The 21,753-nt window shown below is 50.5% G+C and overlaps 1 protein-coding gene across 6 annotated transcripts; it reads right to left on the bottom strand.

Annotated features, from left to right (window-relative positions):
* Positions 1-1,511: 1,511 nt before the first annotated feature.
* Positions 1,512-20,547, bottom strand: SEZ6L2 (seizure related 6 homolog (mouse)-like 2). 6 transcript variants are annotated; one of them, XM_006877892.1, is made up of 18 exons: positions 20,243-20,547; positions 19,203-19,334; positions 18,220-18,519; positions 16,832-16,971; positions 16,337-16,538; positions 11,809-11,994; positions 10,992-11,160; positions 10,345-10,508; positions 8,226-8,426; positions 7,677-7,815; positions 6,587-6,783; positions 6,229-6,423; positions 3,788-3,979; positions 3,494-3,685; positions 2,989-3,027; positions 2,718-2,835; positions 2,523-2,619; positions 1,512-2,085 (listed from the first exon to the last, which is right to left on the bottom strand). In XM_006877892.1, exons 1-18 carry the CDS (start codon positions 20,319-20,321, stop codon positions 2,056-2,058), a joined length of 2,772 nt encoding a protein of 923 aa, XP_006877954.1. In that variant the 5' UTR covers positions 20,322-20,547; the 3' UTR covers positions 1,512-2,055. The 6 variants fall into 6 exon arrangements, with proteins under 6 accessions (XP_006877954.1, XP_006877957.1, XP_006877955.1 ...); XM_006877895.1 differs by having other exon boundaries at positions 18,220-18,309; XM_006877893.1 differs by lacking the exon at positions 2,989-3,027.
* Between the last annotated feature and the right edge of the window lie 1,206 nt (positions 20,548-21,753).

Here is a 21,753-nt window from a genome sequence, read left to right as displayed (position 1 = left end):
GATGGGTAGACGAGTGGACAGAGAGATGGGGAAAGGTAGATGGGAGGTGTGCTAAGAGAGGCAGGCTGGGTAAAGAGTGAAGGATAGAAAGACCTGAGCCTTGGGTCTAAACAAACAAAATGTTCTTGTTCTTTTCAAGGGAGCTCTGCCTAGCAACATGACATCTGGAGGATGAGCCCAATTGTCTTTGGTGCTGCTCTTGACCTCTCATTCCCTCCCCTATCTATCCCTTCAGAAGATGCCACAAAGCCCCTGATTCACAACTCACTGAACACCTCACCTCAGTTTGGGGGCAACTCCTGCTTATGAGCAGCATCAACTCTGAAGCCTCCAAAGTGTCTCAGTACCATCACCTCTGCCTCCACACTCTGCTGACAAAGACACCACCAGAATCAAAGGCTTTAATAAAGAGACAGGGATCTTCTCCTTCCCCCAACTAGGGCAGTCCCCTGTGTGACTTCTCTGGAAGACATCATTACCTGCGGTGGAGAGACCCTTTTGTGCTGAGTACAGGCAGGTTATAGGAATAGTTTTACTAAAGCAGTTATCTCTCAGCCTGGTGGCAGAGGTGAGCTCCTGCCTCCCAACAAACCCCATGACCTTAGAGTCTAAGCCTGGGGCATTTGGAAAGGTTCACAAGGGGTCACCACTGCCACCAACATTGTGAGGACCCGCAGCCCCTGACCTCTGGGGCCTCATGCTTATGAGAATGCCTCATTCCAGATTAAGTAAACTTGAACAAATTTGAAAGATCCTTTAGAGATACAGACTACAAGTCCATATTGTGTTTAAAAGTAGATAAAGTAGGAAAAGACACCCACAGGGCACAAAACACAAGACCATTGTTTATGAAATGCAGCAAATCTGCACAAGACGTAATAGAAATAGAATAGTAGATACGCTTAAAATGCCAAAAACATCCAAACAAGCAAAACAGTACACTGACATTCCAAAGGGAGTTGAATTTTAAATAAATTCATCAGGAGACAGACTGAGAACTTTCGCCTCCTGCCAAATATAGAAACTATTGTCAACTCTTTTCCAGCTAGAGAAGCCTATTTCTATCCCATCAAGTCCTGATGGACAGAGCCCTGGTGAGGCAGTAGACTAAGCATTGGGCTGCTAACTGAAAGGTCAGCGGTTTGAACCCACCAGCCACTCTGTAGGAGAAAGATGTGCCAGTCTGCTCTGTCAAGATTTAACAGCCTCTGAAATCCTAGGGAGCAGCCCTGCCCTGTCCTGCAGGGTCAGTATGAGTTGGAATCAACTCAACGGCAGTGGGTTTGGTGTGGCTTTAGAAGTTCTGTTGGAGAGGCAGCAGGGACCCAGAGAGCAACGCCTGTCCAGCCAGCCCTTCATAGAGGTCAGACTATTTGATCCCAGGCCAGCCCCCTTGACACTATGCTGTGTCTAGTTTTGGATTTCTATTGTCTTCCCAGCCCTTTCTCCAGAGAGGCCACCATCACCATTCCCAACACTATCACCTGCCTCCCCATTCCCCAACAGCCCAGTTACAAATGGTGATTTTCTGTTTATTGCTCAAAAACAAAAATCCAGAAGCAGAGATGGGAAGATTGTGGGTTGGGAAGACCACATGTAGGAGCTTGTCCCAACTCTCCCCTTCATCCCTGGTCTTCTGACCCAACAAGGCTCAGGAGTCAGGCCTAAAGCCAGGGCATCCGGGGTACTCGAGCCTTTGTGGTCAAGGGAACTGCAGCGCTATCAGGTGGTGGGGCAGTCCTTGTGGGTGCCCTGGGCTGAAGGGAGCCCAAGAGCTTCAGGGTGGCTACGTTCCCCTCCCAGGGTCCAAAAGCCAGTAATGGGCACGCAGGGTGGGGGCAGGCCCCTTGTTGGCAACTGAGAAGAGGAGGCTTTGGGCGGCAGGATGCTGGTTTATTTACTGTAGGGTCTCCAGGGCCATAGAGCCCCCTTGTGGGACTGGGAGACTATTTACACAGCAGGGAGGAGGGGAGCCAGAGACCAGGTCTTAGTCTCCTCCTGCTTAGAATGAGGAAGGGAAGGGTGTCCTGGGTCCTGCATCTTCTGTCTTGGGGTTCAGATGGAAACTTCATACTCCCGTGTATCCTGGAGACAGAGACGGAGCAGGATGAGAGTGCAAAGTGGGTCGAAGCATCCAAAAGGAGAGAGACCCACCCAACACAGCAGCTTGGAGATTTGGAGGTCACGGGGTGGGAATGGACTGAATCTGGCCAATGGACAGGTTTGGTGTGCTCGCCAGTATCTTAAATTATAACAGTCTGAATTTCTGGACCACCTTAAACAATAGGGAGATCTGATAATTGGGCTTAAAGTTCCACTTGGTAACAACGAGTTAGAGCTGCAGCCTTTAGAGGGAGCACCAGCTTCCCAATTAGCTACAGTCCTTCCTGCTCCCATCATTCACACCTGACTTGCTTTGCTCAGGGGCATGGCCTCTGAAGGTAGCTGAGTCTGAAATGCCCAAGACAGAGATTGCAGAGATCCTTGAGAGGAGGCCTGACAGGGGCAAGGGAGGGGCTCACCCCAGCTTCATACAACGGGTTGCTGAAGTCCGACTCCACAGTGATGGGGCTATAGGAGTGGGAGCCCGAGAAGCCAAAAAGGGATTTCCCGTGCATCCTGGAAAAGTGAGGACATAGACGGTTTATCAGCAAGCAAGCCCCTGATTGTACCTGATGTCCAGGCTCCTGGGTCAGCTCTCCCAAGAGGCTACTCACTTGGTGTAATATATGTAAACGCCACTGCCGAGGACAATGACCAAGCCTAGGGGTAACAGGATCGCCAAGGCCAGGTTCCCACCCTCCAGCTGCCGTGATGGATCTGTAGTCTGGGTCACTGGCGGGGAGGAAGAGAGACCAATGAGCTAGGGCTGCCCTGAACCCTGAACCCTGGGCCTCACCCCTCCGGGGCCTGGCCTCCTACCCCCAGCCTCTGCCTCGCCCTCCCGACCTGGTCAGGGCCTGGGTCTCCACCTGTGCCTTCACTGACCTTCCAGTTTTCGGTTGTCCAGGAGCTCCTCATAGGCCACTGCAGGGAGAGGAGGGAGGGGAGGGGGACGGGGTCTGAGCCAGGGAGGGGAAGGAAGCTGGGTAGAGGGCCAGGAGCCCGGTGGGGCTGGGCTGGAGAGCCTGGTTCTCTCTGCCCTCTGCTTCACTTAAACATTCTCCTCTTGCTGGGAGATGGGAGTAGTCAGAGCAGGGCTTGGACAGTCTGAGCCAACCAGGTCTTTAGAATGTGTCATAGATAGGGAAATTGTTTTACCCAGAGGGGGCAAGGGACTTCCAAAGCAAAGCTTCTTCCACTACATCCCTTAGCATAAGTCCATGACACTGAATCTCTGGAAGGACCCATGAAGAAGAAACCCACAGGAGGTGAAAAGTGGAGCTCTGCAAGGCCATTCATTGCTCTCAAATTTGCTACCTGATTTTCCCAACCCTGTCATTCCCCCAACCTGCTATGCCTCTCCTGCCTCCAGCCCTGTCTGTCCAGGCACCTTTGCAGAGTGGGGGCTGGCTGGTCCACTGCGAGGGGTGGCCAGGTACACAGGTGATGGTGACCTCGCCGATGAGCTCAAAGCCCTCATAGCAGAAGAAGCGCAGGGATTCTCCCGCCTGGTAGTGATGCTTGTATAAGGTCTGGTAGCCATTCTCTGGAACTCCGGGGTTCAGGCATGGCTCATACTTCACTGCAGGGAAAGAGTTGGTCACATGTCTGCCAACATGTGGCAGACAGGATCTTCCCAAGGTCACCCTCCCTCCATCCTTCCCAGAGTGTCCCTCAGACTCACAGGCGCACTTGGGGACCCGGTCGCTCCACTTGGGTGTGCCTGTGTCTCGACTGTAGCAGGTGAGTACAGCCGCTCCCTCCAGGCTGTACCCTGGCAGACAGCGGTACTGGACATGGGAGCCAACAGGGAAGCCAGCATCTGAGGCGGTGCGGTGTCCATTGGCTATCTCCCCAGGATCAGCACAAGTCATGACTGTGGGTGGAAGGTAGAGTCAGCTTGGGGCTTTAATTCCTCAAAAAGTCTCCGTGAAGCTGAGAGTCTTGGACCACCTCCTCTGAGCACCAGCCCTACTTTGCCTACCACTTCCTCAGAACAAAGACAGCAGGAATTGGGAAAACAAAATTCATTTCATTTTATATTTCAGACTTCTTAGAGAAAATAGGAGGGTTGAGGCAACCACAGAGGCCTTGACCCATCCTAGGGTGATGTTCATAATGGTTGAGCACTGGGCCAGAACATACCAGTTAAACCCAAGCAGGGGCCGTCTTGCATGGCAGATGGTCTGGGGCAAGACAGCAGCTGCCCTCTTTAAAGGGGACATGGTGCTCTCATTCCGATCATGGCCAGCCACTGCCATCATCTTTCTGCCTGCCCAACCCCTGCAGACATCTGAGTTTATAATTCCTCTGTGGGAGAGTCTATCTTAACTGGGTTTGTATAGAACTTGTGCTAGGCACCCTGCTAAGCATTTTACAAACATGATATATTTTCATCTTCAGCTCAAGAAGGCAACATCACTGTCATCTTGGTCAAATGACTGGCCCATCATCACTCAGCCAGGGAGTAGTGGCAGAGCTGGGCCATGTTCAGGGTCATGAGCACAGAAATTCAGCAGACTGAATTCTTCAGCTTAGGTAGGGATTCCATGGGCAGGTTCCCTCCTGAGCCTCAGCTTGTTCCTCCTCTGGGCCAGCTGAACTCTCACCAGGCCTGGCATCCTTGAATCCCTCCAGGAATGGGGAGCTAATTGCTTCTTCAGGTGTCACTTATAAATTTTTCCTTGTGTCCAGCCCCAAACTGGCTTCCTGAAACTTCTTCCCAGTGGTCCCCCAGAGCCACATGGGAAGACTGACAGTCCCACATCCCTGTGGCAGGGATTTGGGAATTTGGAGAAAATGACAAGGTACCACCCTCTTTTGCTCTCCTAAAAGATACATACACTACTGGTTCTTTCAAGTGCCACCTCTTTTGAGAAATCTGAATGACACCATTCTCTCACTATGCCTTCTGTGTATGTATAGCAGCTATCATTGACTCACTGTTTATCTGTGCTAGGAACTGCATGAAAAAAATTTCATTTGCTTTTCACATCTCCCATTTGTACTTCATCTATGCAGAAGCCAAGGCTCAGAGATGTTAAGTACCTTGCTTGAAGTCATCCAGCAGTTATTATTCTGTATTGTCTGTAGGTCTCTCTTTCCCTTATAGACTGTGGACTCTGTCAGAGTATGGTTGGTTAGGGAGGGATCTGAACTCCTCCAACCAGTCCAAGACTTCAATGATTGCCTTAAAATAAGTTCTTATGTTTTTGCTAAAGGATTTTATAGAAGAATCCTGATCACAAGGGGGAAAGGTAGAAAAGAATGTCAAATTATCATAGACTCCAGATTTGTTAGAGCTAGGGAAGTTGGGTGAATCTCTGAAGCAATCTTTAAACCTTAATCCAAAAAATATCCCTTGAAGTTTTCTGAAAAACAAACAATACTTTACCTTAACTAGTAAAGAGTGTCTGTCTTGAACATTGTGCTCTTTTAAAATCTCTCTATATGGTTTGTTAATGAGAAGGAACAATTAGGGAAAGGGCAAGAATGGCTGCACAACTGAGGGATGTGACCAAGTCCATGGTCAGTCCATGCAGAAATTGCTGAAATGGTGTATGCTCTGCTGTGTATATTCTCAACAACAACAAACTTTTTTTTTAATTTAAAAAGTACGTTCTTTGAGGATCCTTGCTTAGCGAAGTGACTCCTCAGAATGCCAGGGTTTGAGACTGAGATTTTAGAGCGGGTAATCTGAATCTAGAACCACACAGCAGAACTAAGATTTGATGGGGCGTGGCCCAGTGGGATGAAGGACGGCTCAGTACGGAAAGAAGGGGTGGTACTCAGACCAAGGGGTGAGGAAAGAGTGGGGCCGGGAAGGGACCTTGAAAAGATGAGGCGGGACCCAGAGGGAACTAGGACAGAACCTGCAACCGTGGAACAAAGAGGGATGCATCTCGTACAATGAGAACAGAGCCAGCGAGGCAATTGTGGGGCACGAAGCTCAGGGGTGGAACCCAGAGGGTATAGCGGCGAAGCCTGAAGAAGATCTGGGCAGGACCCAGATCTAAAGGAAGGAACCCAGACAGGATGGGGACCGGAAGAGAAAAGGACGAAGGCAAAGCCCAGAGGTGGAGGTCAAGGGGAGGGCGGAACACAGACGCGCAGGGCCCTGCTCACTCTTTTGGCAGGCGGGTGGAGGGGCGCTCCAGGACAGGTCCCACTGACAGGTGACAATGTCGGAGCCGAGCAGTTCATAGCCAGGTTCGCATTGGTAAGTGAGCACTGTGCCCCGGATCAGGTCGCCATGGGATGCTGTCCTCCAGCCCCACTCCGGAGGAGGCAGCTCAGGGCACGTGTCATTCCTCGGCACCTCTACAGGGGAAAGACTGCGAGTTTGCAGGCTGCTCTTCAACTCAGAGCGCCCTTCCAGCCTCACGGGACTCGTCCCGGGGACACCCTAACCCTCTTCATCCCCCCGCCCCCCACTGACTGGCCAGTTGGGGCGCTGCCCATCTCAAGTCCTTAACCCCAGTACCTTTGAAGTGCAGCACAAAGCCCTGCCCCAGGCCTGGGTTTGGGGGCCCGGGTGGTGCCTGGAACTGCAGCGTGAGGTCAGGCCCGGAGGAAAGGAGGCGACGGCGCGGCTGAGGTCCCCGCAGTTGGGCCAGAACTCGGGCACTAGGGCCGTCCCCGTCGAATAGTGTCAGCATGTCCCCTTCACGCACATTAAGGCTGCAGGGGGTGGGGCCAGCTGTTGTAGGGGCGGTGCTACCACCAAACTCCCATCCAGTTCTGCCTAATGCCCAACTCGGTTCTTTAGGAACTTTACTCCACCTCGCCCTCTACACGCTGCCTTAGTTTTGACCAATCACAGATTTTTCCTCTTCGATAGTTCCTCCAGGTTCCACCTGTTTGTTCTGCGGTTGCTCCCAGTTCCTGCTGCTCAATCCTCAACCTTTGCTGTCAGGTGGCATGGGCCCGACTCATAGCTATGTACGAGAGAAATCACTGCCTGGTTCTGCTTGGTCCTCACAAGCCCTTCTATGTGTGGGACCACTATTGCAGCAACTGCTTGATGAAGTAGAGAAGTTCAGGTGAAAAGAGGAAGGTCTGCAACCAGATGGATTGGCACAGTGGCTGCAACAATCCCCAAGCAGCTCAATACCAATTCTTCCCGGGTTTCAGTCCCTCTTCAACACCACAGACAGTTCCAAGTCCTTGCTACAGCGCCTGCTTTTGGCCACGCCTACTTTTATTCTGTCCAGTCACAGAATCCCAAAGGATTCCCTCCAACCCCACCCTCACTTTGAGTGATTGCGATGATGATGCAACATCTTGGGCCTGGGTCCCTGGAAATCATAGCCTCAGAGACTGAAGGCCATCTGAAGAAGGTTATATTATTCCTATTTACTTGTCCAAAGTCACCTGGGTAATATATAATTTGAACTTAGTCACCTGACCACCCCTTCCCCATCCTGAACCCTTTGTCCCCTCTTTCTTTAGACCCTACTGAAGCCTGAGCAGAAACAGAAGATCCCACCAGGCTCCGAAGGAAGGCTGGCCACCATCAAACCACACTTGCCTGAGCCCACACCCATCACACCCTCCACAGAACACACACATACATCTCAACTTGGAGCAAGATGCGCTTCTCTTCCTGGACATGTAGACCCCACACGCAGTCCTGGCCGGGGCTATAGCTCTGGGGCCAGTCGGGAGAAAGAACGACACCAGCGGGCTCAGACAGCTCCCCTCCACACATGGCTGCAGTGGAAGAGGTATCAGAGTCAGCATGCAGGTGGGCATCTAGTCTCCATTTCTCCACAATCCCCATGCCCAACTATTGGCACATTTCCTATATCTGTTATCCACCTGTTTCTTGCACTCCTAGGTCCTTCTATGCCCAATCCATAGCCCTGCTGTTAACCAACCCCATTCATTTCTCAGCCTGCCCATCACCACCATACATGACTTAGCCCAATTCCATTTGTGACTCTGTTCTTGAAGGAATGTGGGCTTGTGAACCTTAACAAGCCTACCAATTATCCAGCTAAGAAAACTTATGACACTTGGAAAGGGACAAGCAACAAGGTGTGAATATAGAAGACTCTTCCTGAATGGCCTTTCTATCCCCAGTTCAGGAGGAAGGGTTCTCTGGGAGATGGGAAACTCACCCTTGCAGGCTGGCTCTGTGTCATTCCAGTGAGGTTCTGTGGGGTCCACACATTCTATGGCATTGGGGGGTCCTGGAGGTTCCAGAGCATATCCTGGGAGGCATGAAAAGGTGGCCAGCGCTCCTGGACGATACTCAGGGTCCGTGGTGGTGACATTGCCATGTGCCAGGAAGGGAGCGAAGCAGCGATCCTCCTCAAAGGCTGGGGAGGAATCAGTCACAGAGACTCGGCACTAGGACAGATCTCATGGGACTTTAAACATGGGCCGCAGGCTGACTTCAGATGTGGTCTGACCACTCAGTGGGCTTTTTAAAAACTGATTGCCCTTGGACTTAACCTTCACTCTCCATAAACCCCAAACCCTCTCACTTACACATTTATGTTACCTCCTTGGTCTCTGGAGGGAACTCCTAGACTAGTCGAATCCCAGCTACCATCTACAGATGAGGGAACTGAGGGTCACAGACAAAATTTTATCTACAAGACCAAGATCACATAGTTGGGCAGTGGCAGAACCAGACCGCCAATCCAGGTCACTTGATTTCCAATCACAGGTATTTGGCTTTGGAAACTGCAAAGTAGGGAAAGAATTGGCTTGTGCAGGTGCATTCTCTTCTTAAAATTAAAATCAGATTATACCTAATCTATGCTGTTGCTAGAATCCAAAATTACAGTGAATACAAAAGGTGCCCAGTTTATACTTTGGACTAAACCAGCAGAAATCACATCTTAGCTGCAAAATTACCTATCAAGTCAGACTTAAGGTGTCTATACTACAGATGAGAACTCTGAAACCCACAGAAAAGCAATGGCCTATAAGTATGGAATCAGGCCTCAGCCAAGTGTTCTCTGCGCTTCTGCACTCTCAGAATCTATCAGGTGGTTTAATTTTTTGCATGTCCACTGTCTTATTTCACAGTTACATAGCCTGATAAGGTTTCATATCAAAATTCTGCCAATGAGAGACGATGACATGGAGAGATGGAGCAGCTGGGGACTTTAGATCCAGAGAGGGAGAGGGGCTGTGTGCTAACAATCGGGAGGGGGTGTGTGGGGGGCAGGCTTGCAGGGTATACCCTTTGGTTGGTTGATGATGCATGGAGGGGATTGTAACCATGGCAATGAAACGATACATGATAGAATGAATGTAAAACTAATGTTCTCCCATGTAAACTATCACATAATTCACAATAAAACATTAAAAAAAAAAAAATTCTGCCAAGGCCATTTCTCTGATGATTCCTAGTGGAAACTAACCATTCCCACAGCTGTTTTGTTTCTTTATCCCTTTCCTGCTATTGCTTGCACAAGTCCTCTGCTCTAGATACATTCAAATTCTGTTTCCCAAAATACCAGACATTTCTACAGGTCCTCAACTTTGCTCAGACTGTCCCTTCCACCTAGGATGCTCTTCCCCAATCTCCCCTTTTAAAAATCCTCGCCATCCTTTAAGATCTGCTTTAAAGGTCTCTTATCCCATGATGACTTAACTTTTCTGAGAAAACACAGCTTTTTCCATCCTGTCCACAAGCGACCTCTATTTTAACTCATAATCTCTGCAGCTCATGATGGTTGTTTCCATTGGCTTGGCATCTATTACCCCTTCTTTTGGTCATACACCTCTGTTTTCCTTTTGGGAGACACAGCAGGGATGACTGTGTGCTGTGGATCTGCCAAGTAGAACACCACCTGCCCCATTGGTGACAATGATGCCTCAGGCATGAGCAAATGACCCACACCAAGTCAATGAGAGCTTTTCCTGGCAATTTTGATAACACTCTCAGGAAAAAGATGAGCTTTCGCTTTCTCTGAGGTTTGCGTGAGAATGGAGTTACCACCAAAGAGGGAAGAACTTGGAGACCGAAGAAACAACTGGTCTCCAGACTCTATACCTGGATCCAGCCATACCTGAAGCTTAATAGAAAAAGCCACCTCAGGAAATTAGAAGGTATCCATATAAAGTGATCTTTGTAGTTTGGGGGTGAGGGGACAAATCAGCTTTCAGAGAATCAAACACAGATGAGCAGTGATGGAACATACACTTGTGAGTATGCCTGGTGGAAATGAGGAGAGGGAGGTGCAAGGGGAGATGGGACTCTGACATGGGGAAGATGGTTACCTTCAAATCGGAGGCTTAGCAGCAGAGGGTTGGCAGGTGTCTCTGACAGCAGCTCCACGTAGAGGGACTGGGCATCACTGATGAGCCCCCGTTCTGGGACATCATCCATATCCGAGTCATAAATCACTGGGGAGAGGGGACCACCTCCCGAACGCACCATCAGCCTAGACACAGAGGAATCGCTGGAACTCTCCTAACTTATAATGTGACATGTCCTTTGTACCTTTGATCTCATTTAATCCTCACAAGGAGCCTTGAGGCAGATACTAATTTCTCATTTTAGAGATGGAGAAATTGAGATACAGATTCAGTAGCTTGCCTAAAATCACAAAAAATGGCAGATCTGGGAAACCTGTTTATTAGAGAGATTTCCCAGTGCCTGCTACGTGTTGGGCACCATTCTAATCACTTCACATATCTGAATTTACCCTCACAGAAACCTCTGTTTTTAAGGGAGGTACTATTAGCTCTGTTCTCCAGATGAAGAACAGAGGCACAGAGAGATGAAGTGACTTGTCTTAAGTCCACTAGACTGCCTAAGGAAGGAGAAGAATTAAACTGTGTTTGACACATATCCTAATTGGGATCCAGTCCAGGTCTGTATGACCCCCCTCCCTCTGTAACCACCTTAAGGCCCAAATCCTCACCGGTCATTGTCCTCATCTAGTGAGACCCTTTCGAAGTGCAGGTGCAGTCGGCGTCCCTCAGCTGCTTCAATGACCCAGCGGCAGGTGAGGTTGGGCCCCGCTGCTCCCCCAGGCTCGGGGGACACAATGCGGCCCAGTGTAGCATTGTGGATGGTGCCACCACAGGATGCTGTGGGCAGAAGGGGCAGGTTAAGGCTGCTCTGGGATGCTTTGTCCTTCTCTTGGGTCCTCAGCCCTTCGCAGGCCCATTGTCAGAGCTGGTGCATCCACAAGCTTGACAGGGACTTGGCCCAGGGATGACCTCTGCCCCACAGGCTTGTCCTAAAGGACCTTCTCCAAATAAGCACCCAGGAGGTAAACCAGCCCTGGGCAGAGATGCTGCTGATTTGAAGACTCTCCTATGCCTGGGACATGATGATGGAGAGCCCAGTTACAGTGTTACCCAGAATGGAAATGCGGAACATCCTTCAACATGGGACTCTCAGAATGAAAGTGCCATAGGATGGGATCCCCAGTCTGGAGATCCTCCGGATTACAGATGAGAGAGTAGTTTCTTCTAGAATGATTATCGCCCTAAGATAATAACCCCCCAAAAAGTGATTCAAAGGGAATACTCTCGAGCTAAGGCATCCTAGGAGACTCCCCAATGATAGAGGCCCCAATACAAAGAACTTCAGAAGGAGATACCAGAACAGGGACTCTACAGGGTAGAAATCCTTCACCATGAATTTTACCCAAAGATGGAGACCCCAAGATAAGATTCTCTCAATGGGGTCTCTGGGACAGAAGCTCCCACCCATGATGTTAGGAGACTCACCCAAACAGTTTGGGGGCTCACTGCTCCAGGCTGGCCGAGTACCATTGAGGCAGACAAGCGTCTCCTCCCCCTGTAACTGGTAGCCTGAGTCACAGTGGAATGTGGCAATGCCTCCAGGGTGCAGGTCCGTCACGCTCACGTCTCCATGGGTTGGCCGAGGAGGGAAGCCGCAACTCAGGAGGTAGGCTAAACCAGGCATATCAGGGAAAAGGATTTATTTTTCCATGCCACCCCACTCTCACCAATCTACAAACTTTTACTGCCCCCTCTTCCCCAGGCTCCTGGGGGCACAATCTAGGTCTATATTGGAGTCTACACTGAAAAATCAGGGCTCCTCAGAGAGCTCCCAAAGACATCAGTTCAACATCCCTTATCTCTCCTCATCTTTGTTATTTACCCACAGTCATCTCCATCTTACAGATGAGGGATCTTAGGCTCAGAGAAGTTATTCTGGATCCTGGCACTCATTTGCTTTGTGACCTCAGGCAAATCAGCTGATCACTGGATTCTGTCCAGCTCTAAAGTATTTGCAGAGCTTGTTCAGTTTCTACAGTGGATTCACTCCGTGCCTTTGAGATTGGCAAAGAAAGACTCAGTGACCCATTTTCCAGGTGTGCAAACTGTACGTAATTAAGTGCCTCTGAACCTTTTCTCCCCTCTGAGCACTGACTGAGACTTTCCTTCATGGAGGTGCACTGTGGAATTATGTCTGTATCTCTCATCCAGGGAAGCCAGTGAACTTCCTTTAAGAACTTGAACCATTCTGTCTTTATCGAGCTTAGTAATTAGTGTCTCCAGTAAAGCCGCTGCTCAGAAACCCTATACAGGGTGGCTATGAATCGGAACTGACTCGACAGCTCTTAAAAACAACAACCAGTAAAGAGCTAAATTGGCTTGTTTTCTCCTTTCTTACGGCGAGTGACACGTGTGTAAGTCTCTCTTTTTGCACAGTACCAGATTGAGGCTTCTCTCCCTAGCAGCCATGGCTTGTACAACCTTTTTTGTGTGTGTGTTTAATTTATTCTATGCAATTGTGGTGATTAAATTATTTTTGTAAACCTCCTAAAATCCTTGGGTAGTCTGATAAAGCAAATAGCTAAATAGAAAGTAGCTTGCCAGTGAATGATGATTCTGAACTTGACCCTGACAGAACTTAGTGTGTTTGTTTCAGAACCAGGCAGGGCTCATTAAGAAGGACTTTCTGGAGGAGGTGCGCCAAACCAGGACCTGAAGTAGAGGCAGGCTTGGGTTAGTGAGAGGCTTGGGAGATAGCACCTTGCTTGGGCCTTTGCTTTCTCTGACTCTCCAGCTTTGAGTGGTTATATCAAAGACCTGGTTTCTTCCTATTTTATAATCTAATAAGCATTTCCTGGGCCCTGGGGACACAGATGAAAAAAAAAACTAGGCCTTGACCTTCAGAAGCCCATGCATGGTTGACTAAGGTTGTTGCACTGTTAATGCCATCAAGTCATGACTCACAGTGACCGGGTACAGGATTTCCAAGGCTATAAATCTTTATGGGAGCACAAAGCCTCAACCTTCTCCCTCAGAGCAGTTAGTGGGTTTGAAGTGCCCACCAACTGAGGTTGTTGTTGATAAGTACCATGAATTCGAATCTGACTTATAGCAACCCTGTACAGGGTTTCTGAGGAGCTACTGGTGGGTTTGAACCACTGACCTTGTAGTTCATAGTACAGTGTTCATCCTACAGTGCCACACCAGGAGTCCCTTACTAAAGTGGTTGTTGTTGTTAAGTGCCATCAAGTTGGTTCCAACCCATAGCGACCCTGTAAAGGTTTTTGAGGAGCGGCTGGAGAGCTTGAACTGCCGACCTTGAGGCTGACACTGATTCTGCATGCCGGTGCATTAACCCACAGTGCTACATCAGGATTCCTTCTAAGACACAGTGATGTGCACAATGTAGCTTCTGTAATGATTCTTAGTGGCCCCAGAGTCAAGATCAAATGCTCTATAATGACATGCAAGGCCCAGCACCTCCACCTTTGATTCTCAGTACTCACAACCTGTATATCCTATGCAAGTTTCATGACGCCTTGAGGTCCCACTTCCACTGAGCTTTTGCTCACACCATTGTCCCTCTGTGAAAGGCTCTCTTTTCCCTCTTTCTTAGCTTCCAGGGAGTAACTTAAGTGTGACCTCTTCCAGGAAGCCTTTCAGACACCTCCCATTCCCAGCAGAAGTAGCTGTTCCCCAGTCTCACGTGCATGATTCAATCATCACATGACTCATCATCTATTGCTTCCCCCATGAGACTAAATAAACTAAGTTTTATTAAATTTTTTTTTCTGGTCTTCTAAAAAGCCAACTGGTGCCAAGAGGCAGTGCAGAATGGTACAAGAATACTGGGTTTGAAGATGCACAGATACGAGTTCCAGTCCCTGTTCCATGAGTTATTAAATAGCTGTGTGGCTTTGAGCAGGTGGCTTTACCTCTAGGGGCCTCTCATCTATAAAGGGCATCAATTAATACCTACCACTGAGGATTAGCCTGAAAATTAACTTAAACACATACACACACACCAAGCACCTGGTACAGAGAAGGTGCTTAGAAAAATGTTAATCACCTGCCCCTCAACCTCAGTTAATGACTAACTGGGGGTCAGGGACTCCTGGTCCGAATTCTTATTCTGCAATGTAGCTGAGAAACCCACATAAACCTTTGAGTTTTGTTTGTCTTTCAGAGATGGGCTGACAACAGCCATCCCGTAGGGTAACTGTGTGAGAAATCAGTGAACAAAGCATTGATGAAAGGGTTTTATAAGCGGGAAAACTTGCTGGACTTGGGGTGAGGAGTGGTGGGGATTTGGGCCTTTTGTGGAAGCTAACAAGGCCACTCTAGACCAGAGGGCCCAGTTAGTGCAGGCTGGAAAAGAGCTTAAGCCTGGCCTTGACCCTAAGGGTCCCTGGAGTAGCTAGCTGCAAAGCCGGGAAAACTAAGGCAGGTAATGAAGGTCAATTTATGCCATATTCCTGCTTCCCCAAATGTTCCACTTAGTCTCAGAGTTCTATTTTAAATGCCCTGGGGAAGTGGCTGCTTAAAGAAGATGGTGCAGAGCCACTTTACTACATCTGAAGTCCAGCACTGGGTCATGGGGCCCCAGGGCCTGTCCAGGCCTGCTGCCACCAAGTACGTGGTCCTAGCTCATTGGTGTCTTTAGGAATAGTGTTGGGCACCTCCACCTTGTACATGTGAGCCCCTGGGGCAGGTACTCAGCCTCAGGAGATGCAGGAAAGACTGGAGAAGATGTGAGGAAGAGACACAAGTTATGTCTGGATAAGGTCGATAAGGGATCTGGGGTCAGCAGAGCTCATGGGGATCAGGGTACTGGGAGTAAGGCAAAGCCATGCGATGATGTGGGCATTGACCAACATGCTGGGTTTTCTCTGTTTCTGAGGACAGAAAGAAGGGACCTTGGGGAATAGGGGCAGTGGGCTGGGCCCCTTGCAGCATGCATACACGTATCCTAGAAAGCACACATAGACTGTGGAAAGTTCCTGTACACACAGGTGGGTATGACTGTACCTTGGTGTATAGACTGTCTGGGGGTGGGTGCTCATGAATGTAGCTGGTGTGGGGATGTATCCGCCCCCCTCCCAGTTCCCAGCAGTATCACTCACTGAAGGCTTAAAACACTTCAGAATGCCTCCCCCTCACCTGCAAGATAAAATAGTTTGAACTCCTTACTGAAGCTAATAAGGCCCTTCATGATCTAAATCCAACCGCCCCCAAACCTGGTCTCAACCCACCCCTCTTTCTCTACAAGAGCAACAACTGACACATTAAAATTTCTCACTGTGGACCAGACATTGTTTTAAGCACTTGCCATGCATTAACTCATTTGATTTCCTAATATACCATGAAGTTGGTATCATGATCATCATGTTTCTCTGAGCCTCTGAGGCACAGAGAGGTAAATAACTTGTCCAAGGTCACACAGCTAGGACAATTCTGTCTTTCATGCTGAATTACTTAGGTTCCTCAAGGAGGTCACATTTTCTCTCCTTTCTGGATCTTGCAGTGAGATCCTTCATTCATCTAGACAGTGGCCTCCCTCCTTTCCTCCTTTCTCCCTTTTCTTTGAATAACTCGTCCTTTAGAGTTCAACATTCCTTTGATATTTGCACCCCCTGCCTGTATTTCCCCCCATCCTTATCTCACTGAATTATAGTCATCTGATTACTTGTCTCTCTACCTAGATCCTGAGTTCCCAGAAATAAAATTTCTTGGGCTGTTCATTCCCCAAGACTAATAAAGGGCCTGGTCCAAACTAGATATTTGATAAACCTTTGTTGAGTGAAGAGGAGAACAGCCACTTGGATGTGTGCACACCCAGGAACAAATACGTCGGTGAGTAGTGAGACAAATGTGTATGGGTTTCCTTTGTGAGTTCTGCTCCTCAGGACCCCAATCAGGGTGAGAAGCCCCCAATAGCTCCCTGTGCTTGGAGGGATCCCACAGCTATCCCCTGTGCTCAGGGTGGTTTCTGCCCTTCCACCATGACCCTCACCCTGATAGTGGATCCTGAAGCCATTGCCTCTTGGGGCCCGTGGGCTCTGGAAGTGTAGGAGCAGCCGATTGGTTGGGCTTCGGAGGACCTGTCCTTCTCCTAGCATGGAGGAGTTGGCCAGCAGTCTAGGGGCAAGGCCCGGGGCACCCCCGCCAGCCAACACCAGCAGTTCCTCTTCCCGAGACAGGTTCAGCATCTGCACCTAGAGAAGCCAGTGCTAGTCAGTCATGGTGGGTGACTCCCTAAGACCCCTTGTCTTCCCTTTTCCCTTTGCCGTGGCCCAAGTTGTAGATATCAAATCTACAGTAAAGTTGATATCAGTAAAGTTGTAGAACACTAGCAAAGTCTTTCCGATCATCTGAGTCAAAAAACAGGCCCAGAGAGAGTTGTTGCCACAGAGCCCTGGTACTTTAGCTCCCAGACCAAACCTGTGCACATGCATGTTCCGGGGCAGAATAAAGAACGTGGGAGTGTCACATGCTTAGGTCCAGTTACCTGGATCTCAATGCCGTAGCCAGGGTAGACGTGGATGCTGTAAGTACAGTCCAGGAGCCCCAAGGTGCGACTGGCGGTGCTCCCCAAATCTGGAGACTCCACATACCCTTCACCCTCCGAGATGTTGTTGTTACACAGAACTAAAGGGATATAAGTGGCTGGGGTTGAGAGGACCCCTGTGTTCTTGTCCTCTCAGCCAAGCAACTCTGGGGGTCCTCACATGTTTTCTCCCCAGCTCCCATGACCACCCTTAACCAGTGCTCTCTTTCCTAACTGTAACCCTGGACCCAGAGCTCCCTTCCCTAACTGTAATAGAGATCCAGCGCATAGAAAGGTGCCTAACACATAGCAATCAAACCAAGCCAAATCTGTTGCTGTCAGCTGGATTCTGACTCATGACAACTCCATGTATTACAGAGGAGAACTGCCGCATGGAGTTTTCTTGGCTGTAATCTTTATAAAAGCCATTCGCTAGGCCTTCCCTCTAGGGCACCACTAGGGGAATTTGAACTGCCAACCTTTAGGTTTGCAATTGAGTAGAAACCATTTGCGCCAATCAGGGATCTTGGTACAGAGTTTTTGTTGTTGTACTCTGTGAGACAGAGTATAACTACTCCACAGGGTCACTATAGGTTGGAACTGACTCGACAGCACTTAACAACAACAACAACAATCTTTACAGGAGCCAATTCAGGTCTTTTCTCCCACAAAGTAGCTGGTGGGTTCCAACCACAAACCTTTTGATTAGCAGCTAAGCTCTGAACCTCTCTACCACCAAAAGCATCACACCTTGGCACAGCGTAACCAAAACTGAACCCACTGTGTTAAGTTGCTTCTGACTCACAGTGATGCTGTGGAACAGAGCAGAATTGTTCCAGAGTATTTCCAAGGCTGTAGGATGGATGGAAGCAGACTGCCCACAGGGCTGGTAGGCAGCTGGTCTTTCTATGGGCAGCCAAGTGCTTAACTACCGTGCCATCAGAGCTCTTTTGGCACATTGTTGTAAAGTGGAATTGGTTCCGACTCATAGTGACCCTGTATAGGGTTTCTGAGGCTTTGAAACCTTGCAGATGCAGAAGGCCTCCTCTTTCTCCTGCAGAGCAGCTGGTGGGTTCAAACCACAGGCTTTGTGGTTCTCAGTGCAATACTTATTGTATATAATCGCTGTTGTCGTTGTTAAGTGTCGCAGAGTCAGTTCCGACTCATAGCAACCCTGTATAGGTTTCCCAGGAGTAGCTGGTGGGTTTGAACTGCCGACCTTGAGGTTAGTGGTCCAGTGCTTATCTTAGAACACCACACCAGGACTCCTCTCCCATCTGTACCCAGACCCCAAGTCCTTCCCTACCTGTGTACTTGTGGACACTACTCCCACCTGTGAGTCCCCTCACCTGGGCTGGTCACGGTAGTGGTGACAGTGGTGGTGGTGATGACTGTCGTGGTGGTCTCCTCCTCCCCACCCTCAGGCCCGACCGGAGGGCCTGGGGAGGCGGTGCTGGGCAAGGGTGGGGCTGTAGTTCCCGGGGGTGGGGTCAGCAGCTCTGGTGCTGTGGGGCCTGCCCCTCTGGTCCCCTTTGGGGTCACAGCTGTTGTCAGAGGCCCTGTCCCTGGCTCAGTTGCCCAAGGCAGGGAGGGTGCTGCAAGAGTCTGGCCAGCTGCAGGGGTGGCTAGTGTGGGGTCTGGATCAGATCCTAGGATAGTCAAGGAAAGTCAGGGCACATGAGGAACAAATTGGGAGCCCCTGGGTGGGAGTCAAACTGAGGGAGAGTGGGGGTCCCCAACTGAATATAAAAGGCCTCCCAACAAGTTGTGGGCCCTTATCTCTCTACTCCCTACTCAACTCCCTGCCTCCTCTCCTCTGAAGACCTCCACCTCCTCTCTCTGCCTCCCAGGTTTCTACCCAGGCCCTTGTACCCAGAATAGCTCCTTGAGCTAGCTCCCCATTCAGATCTGGCTTTCTCCTGGTTACCACTGTCTTCTCTAGTTTTCTCTTTTGTACTCTCTGGAACTCTGAATTTTTCTGTATTCTTATCTCTCTCTGATTTTGTGGCTTTACTAGTCTCTAGATCTTTAGCTCTCTCCCATCATTATTCCTCTGAATTTGTCTAGTTCTGAGTTTCCATCTGTCTTTCTCTCCGTATGCCTTTTGTTGGCCCTCACTATCGCCTGATCACCCTTCTCTGTTTCTCGGGACCCCTGCCTACACTCAATCTGACTCTCTCTCCAACTGTCTGTCTTCCTCTGAATTTCAGTGGTCTTTCTAAGGGGTCTCACCACCACTGCCTGCAGTTTTTCTTTCTCTCTTAGCCTGGCTCCCCAACTCCCAGAATCTCTTCCTTTGCCTCTATTACTCTTGTTACTTGGGGAGCCTCACCTGGAAGGTAGCCCATCTCTGGACCTCTCCTTAGCAGAGCCCCATGGAGCAGCTCAGCCAGGGCCTCTGTGGCCACTGTGGGGGTCTCGCTTCCAGGTTCAGGCAGTGCCTCTTCCTCTGTCAGGGGCAGACCTAGGAAGTGGAATTGTGTGAGTCCCTCCCCTCCCCACACACCCCTCCCTTCTTTAGCAAGATCATTTCCAGAGCTCTTCCTTCTTCCTTATTCAATCAGCTAGTCCTGAAGGGGCTCACAGGGTCCCAGGATGGGCTGAGAGCCAAGGTTGGGGGAGGGGACCCCAGCTGCCTCTCCTGCTCCAGTCCACACACTTTCCCTTTCCCCCAGGCTGCCGGTCCTTCAGGAAGCACTTGGCTCTCACAGATCTTGGACAGCGCTATCAGGTCAGAGCCCCCCACCAGGCAGTGTAGCCTTTACTTTCACCTCAGTGGGTTCTTCCTCAACTCTGGGGCTCTGCGGAGGGTCTGTAGCCTACCAGGCCTTGCTTTCTCAGCGCCCCAGCTTTCGCTCTGGATTTCTGTCTCTTCAATGTGTCAGCCCTCCTCTCTCTGGTTATCTGCAGTCTCTGCCTCCTTCCCTGAAGTCTGGCTGGGGGTCAGAGTGGGGGACTGAACAGCTGGTTCTGAACCCTGTCTCCAGTGTCTTTGTCCATATGTCCAAGAACATTTGTGTATGCAGCGCCTGGCATCTCTCCCAGCACCTCCATCTCCAATCCAGGTATCCTGCGTGCTTCTGACGCCTCCGCAGACATCCCCACCCCCAGCTTCCCCAGCCCTTATTCCTGGATTTAACCCCTAAGACTCGACTAAAAGCTTCCCTCATTCATTTTTCTGTTGCCTCAAGATGGGGATTTAGGGGCTCTGGAGGCAAGTCTGAGTGTCCTGTTGGGCCCCTTTCCTGTCTGCCTTACTCCTCAGCTCTCTCGCGGGCTTGCAAGACCCAGGCAGGGTGTTGGAAAAAGGAAGACGGAGGACTCCCTCTGGGGGCCGTCCCAAGGCCCACCCCCATACTCTCTTGTCCTTACCCTGAATCCAGGGACAGCTCAGCAGAATCAGGAACAGCAGCTGGGGAGGCGGCGAGTACTGGGCCCTGGGGGTGCCCATGGCGACTCAGAAGATTTCTATCCTCTGCGCCTTTCCAATATAATTGATCTAGTTGCCACCTTTCCTCCGTCTCCTTTTATCTGTCCCTTAATTTTTTTCTCCTGTTAGTGGTCAGCAAAGAAGACAATTTCTGTGCCCCTGGGATGGAGGGGTGGAATTGGGCTGGGGGGCGCCTGAAGGCCCCCCCTTGCCCAACCTCTTCCGTCTTCTGCTCCCGAGTCCGTGGCAGAGGGGGCGCGGCTACGACTGCAAGGGGTGGGGCCGAAAGGGCCGAAAAGGCCGGGTCGCCCGGGTTACTCTTGCTCAGGCTCCTGGGTCCACCCGTCTGGCTGAATCCCGAGCTGGGGATGTGGAGAGAGGCAAGGCGGCAAGGTTTGGGTGGGGTTGGAAATCGGGAGGGTCTCCACTGGGCTCTAGCGGGGCTTGGCAGGGAGGGGAGGGGGCTGCGGAACCCGGAGAGTCGAAGCTCGGGCACTGGGGCTGCGGGAGGGAGAAGCGGAGAAAAGTGTCGAGCCACGTCAGATCCTGGGGACGAGCGAGAGGAGGGGCCTAAGACCTAGGATTTATTTATTTGAGGGGGGGGGAGGAGGAAGTGCAGAGGGAGGGAAGAAGGAGGGACCATTTGAGAAAGGACCGTAACCCTGTTGTTAAGTACCGTGGAGTCGGTTCCGACTCATAGTGACCCTGCACAGGATTTCCGAGCCTCATCTGTTTCTCGTGGAACAGCTGGTAGTTTCGAACTGCCGACCTTGAGGTTAGCAGCCCGATTCATAACCACTACGCTACCAGAGCTCCTTCCCGCAGCTCCTAGGGGAGGCAAAATATAAACGATCCGGCCCCAACAGTAATTACGTCCCCTTTGCCCCGCTATTCCAGCACATCTGGAATCAGAGTCTCCTTTTCCCAGCTGGGTTCGCACTTGCTTTGCCCTCCAATACACCCCTTCCCCACATTCAGACTCCTCATGAGACGTCTTCCTTTTTACAGAAGCTCATGTGGAATGGCCTTCTCCCTATCCCAGGAAAATGGCGAGTTTTCACGTCCGTGAGAAGTCTAGGCTGACAGGACACAGCCTGGGGAGGGGAGACACAATAAGCCCCCGGTCAGCTGCCAAGCGACTGCAACTCTGATTTTTCTCTTCTGGGCTCCCACACACTCCCTCTGGAGTGCGCTGTCTTCAGCACCACCAGCGCGCGGACAGCTCTCTTCTTGGCTCCGCCAGAGCAAGTCTGCCAGCGATTGGCTGAAGCCGCTTTCACGATCAGGTTCGATCAGGTTCGCGCCTAGGGCGGAATTCTAGCGAGGGCGAAAGGCGAGAGAAGCCACAGGCTGACAGATGGAAGGACGGATGGATTCACCTACAGGCCGCGTAGCCCCAGCCCCGGTACCCGAGCGCCTGCCCTGTCAGTCTGCCCGCTCGCACGGCCCTGGG

This window comes from Chrysochloris asiatica, unplaced genomic scaffold (assembly GCF_000296735.1).
Source record: "Chrysochloris asiatica unplaced genomic scaffold, ChrAsi1.0 scaffold00666, whole genome shotgun sequence".
Taxonomy (NCBI): Eukaryota; Metazoa; Chordata; class Mammalia; order Afrosoricida; family Chrysochloridae; genus Chrysochloris; species Chrysochloris asiatica.
Note: the sequence above shows the minus strand (reverse complement) of the source record. Positions and strands in the feature narration are given on the sequence as shown.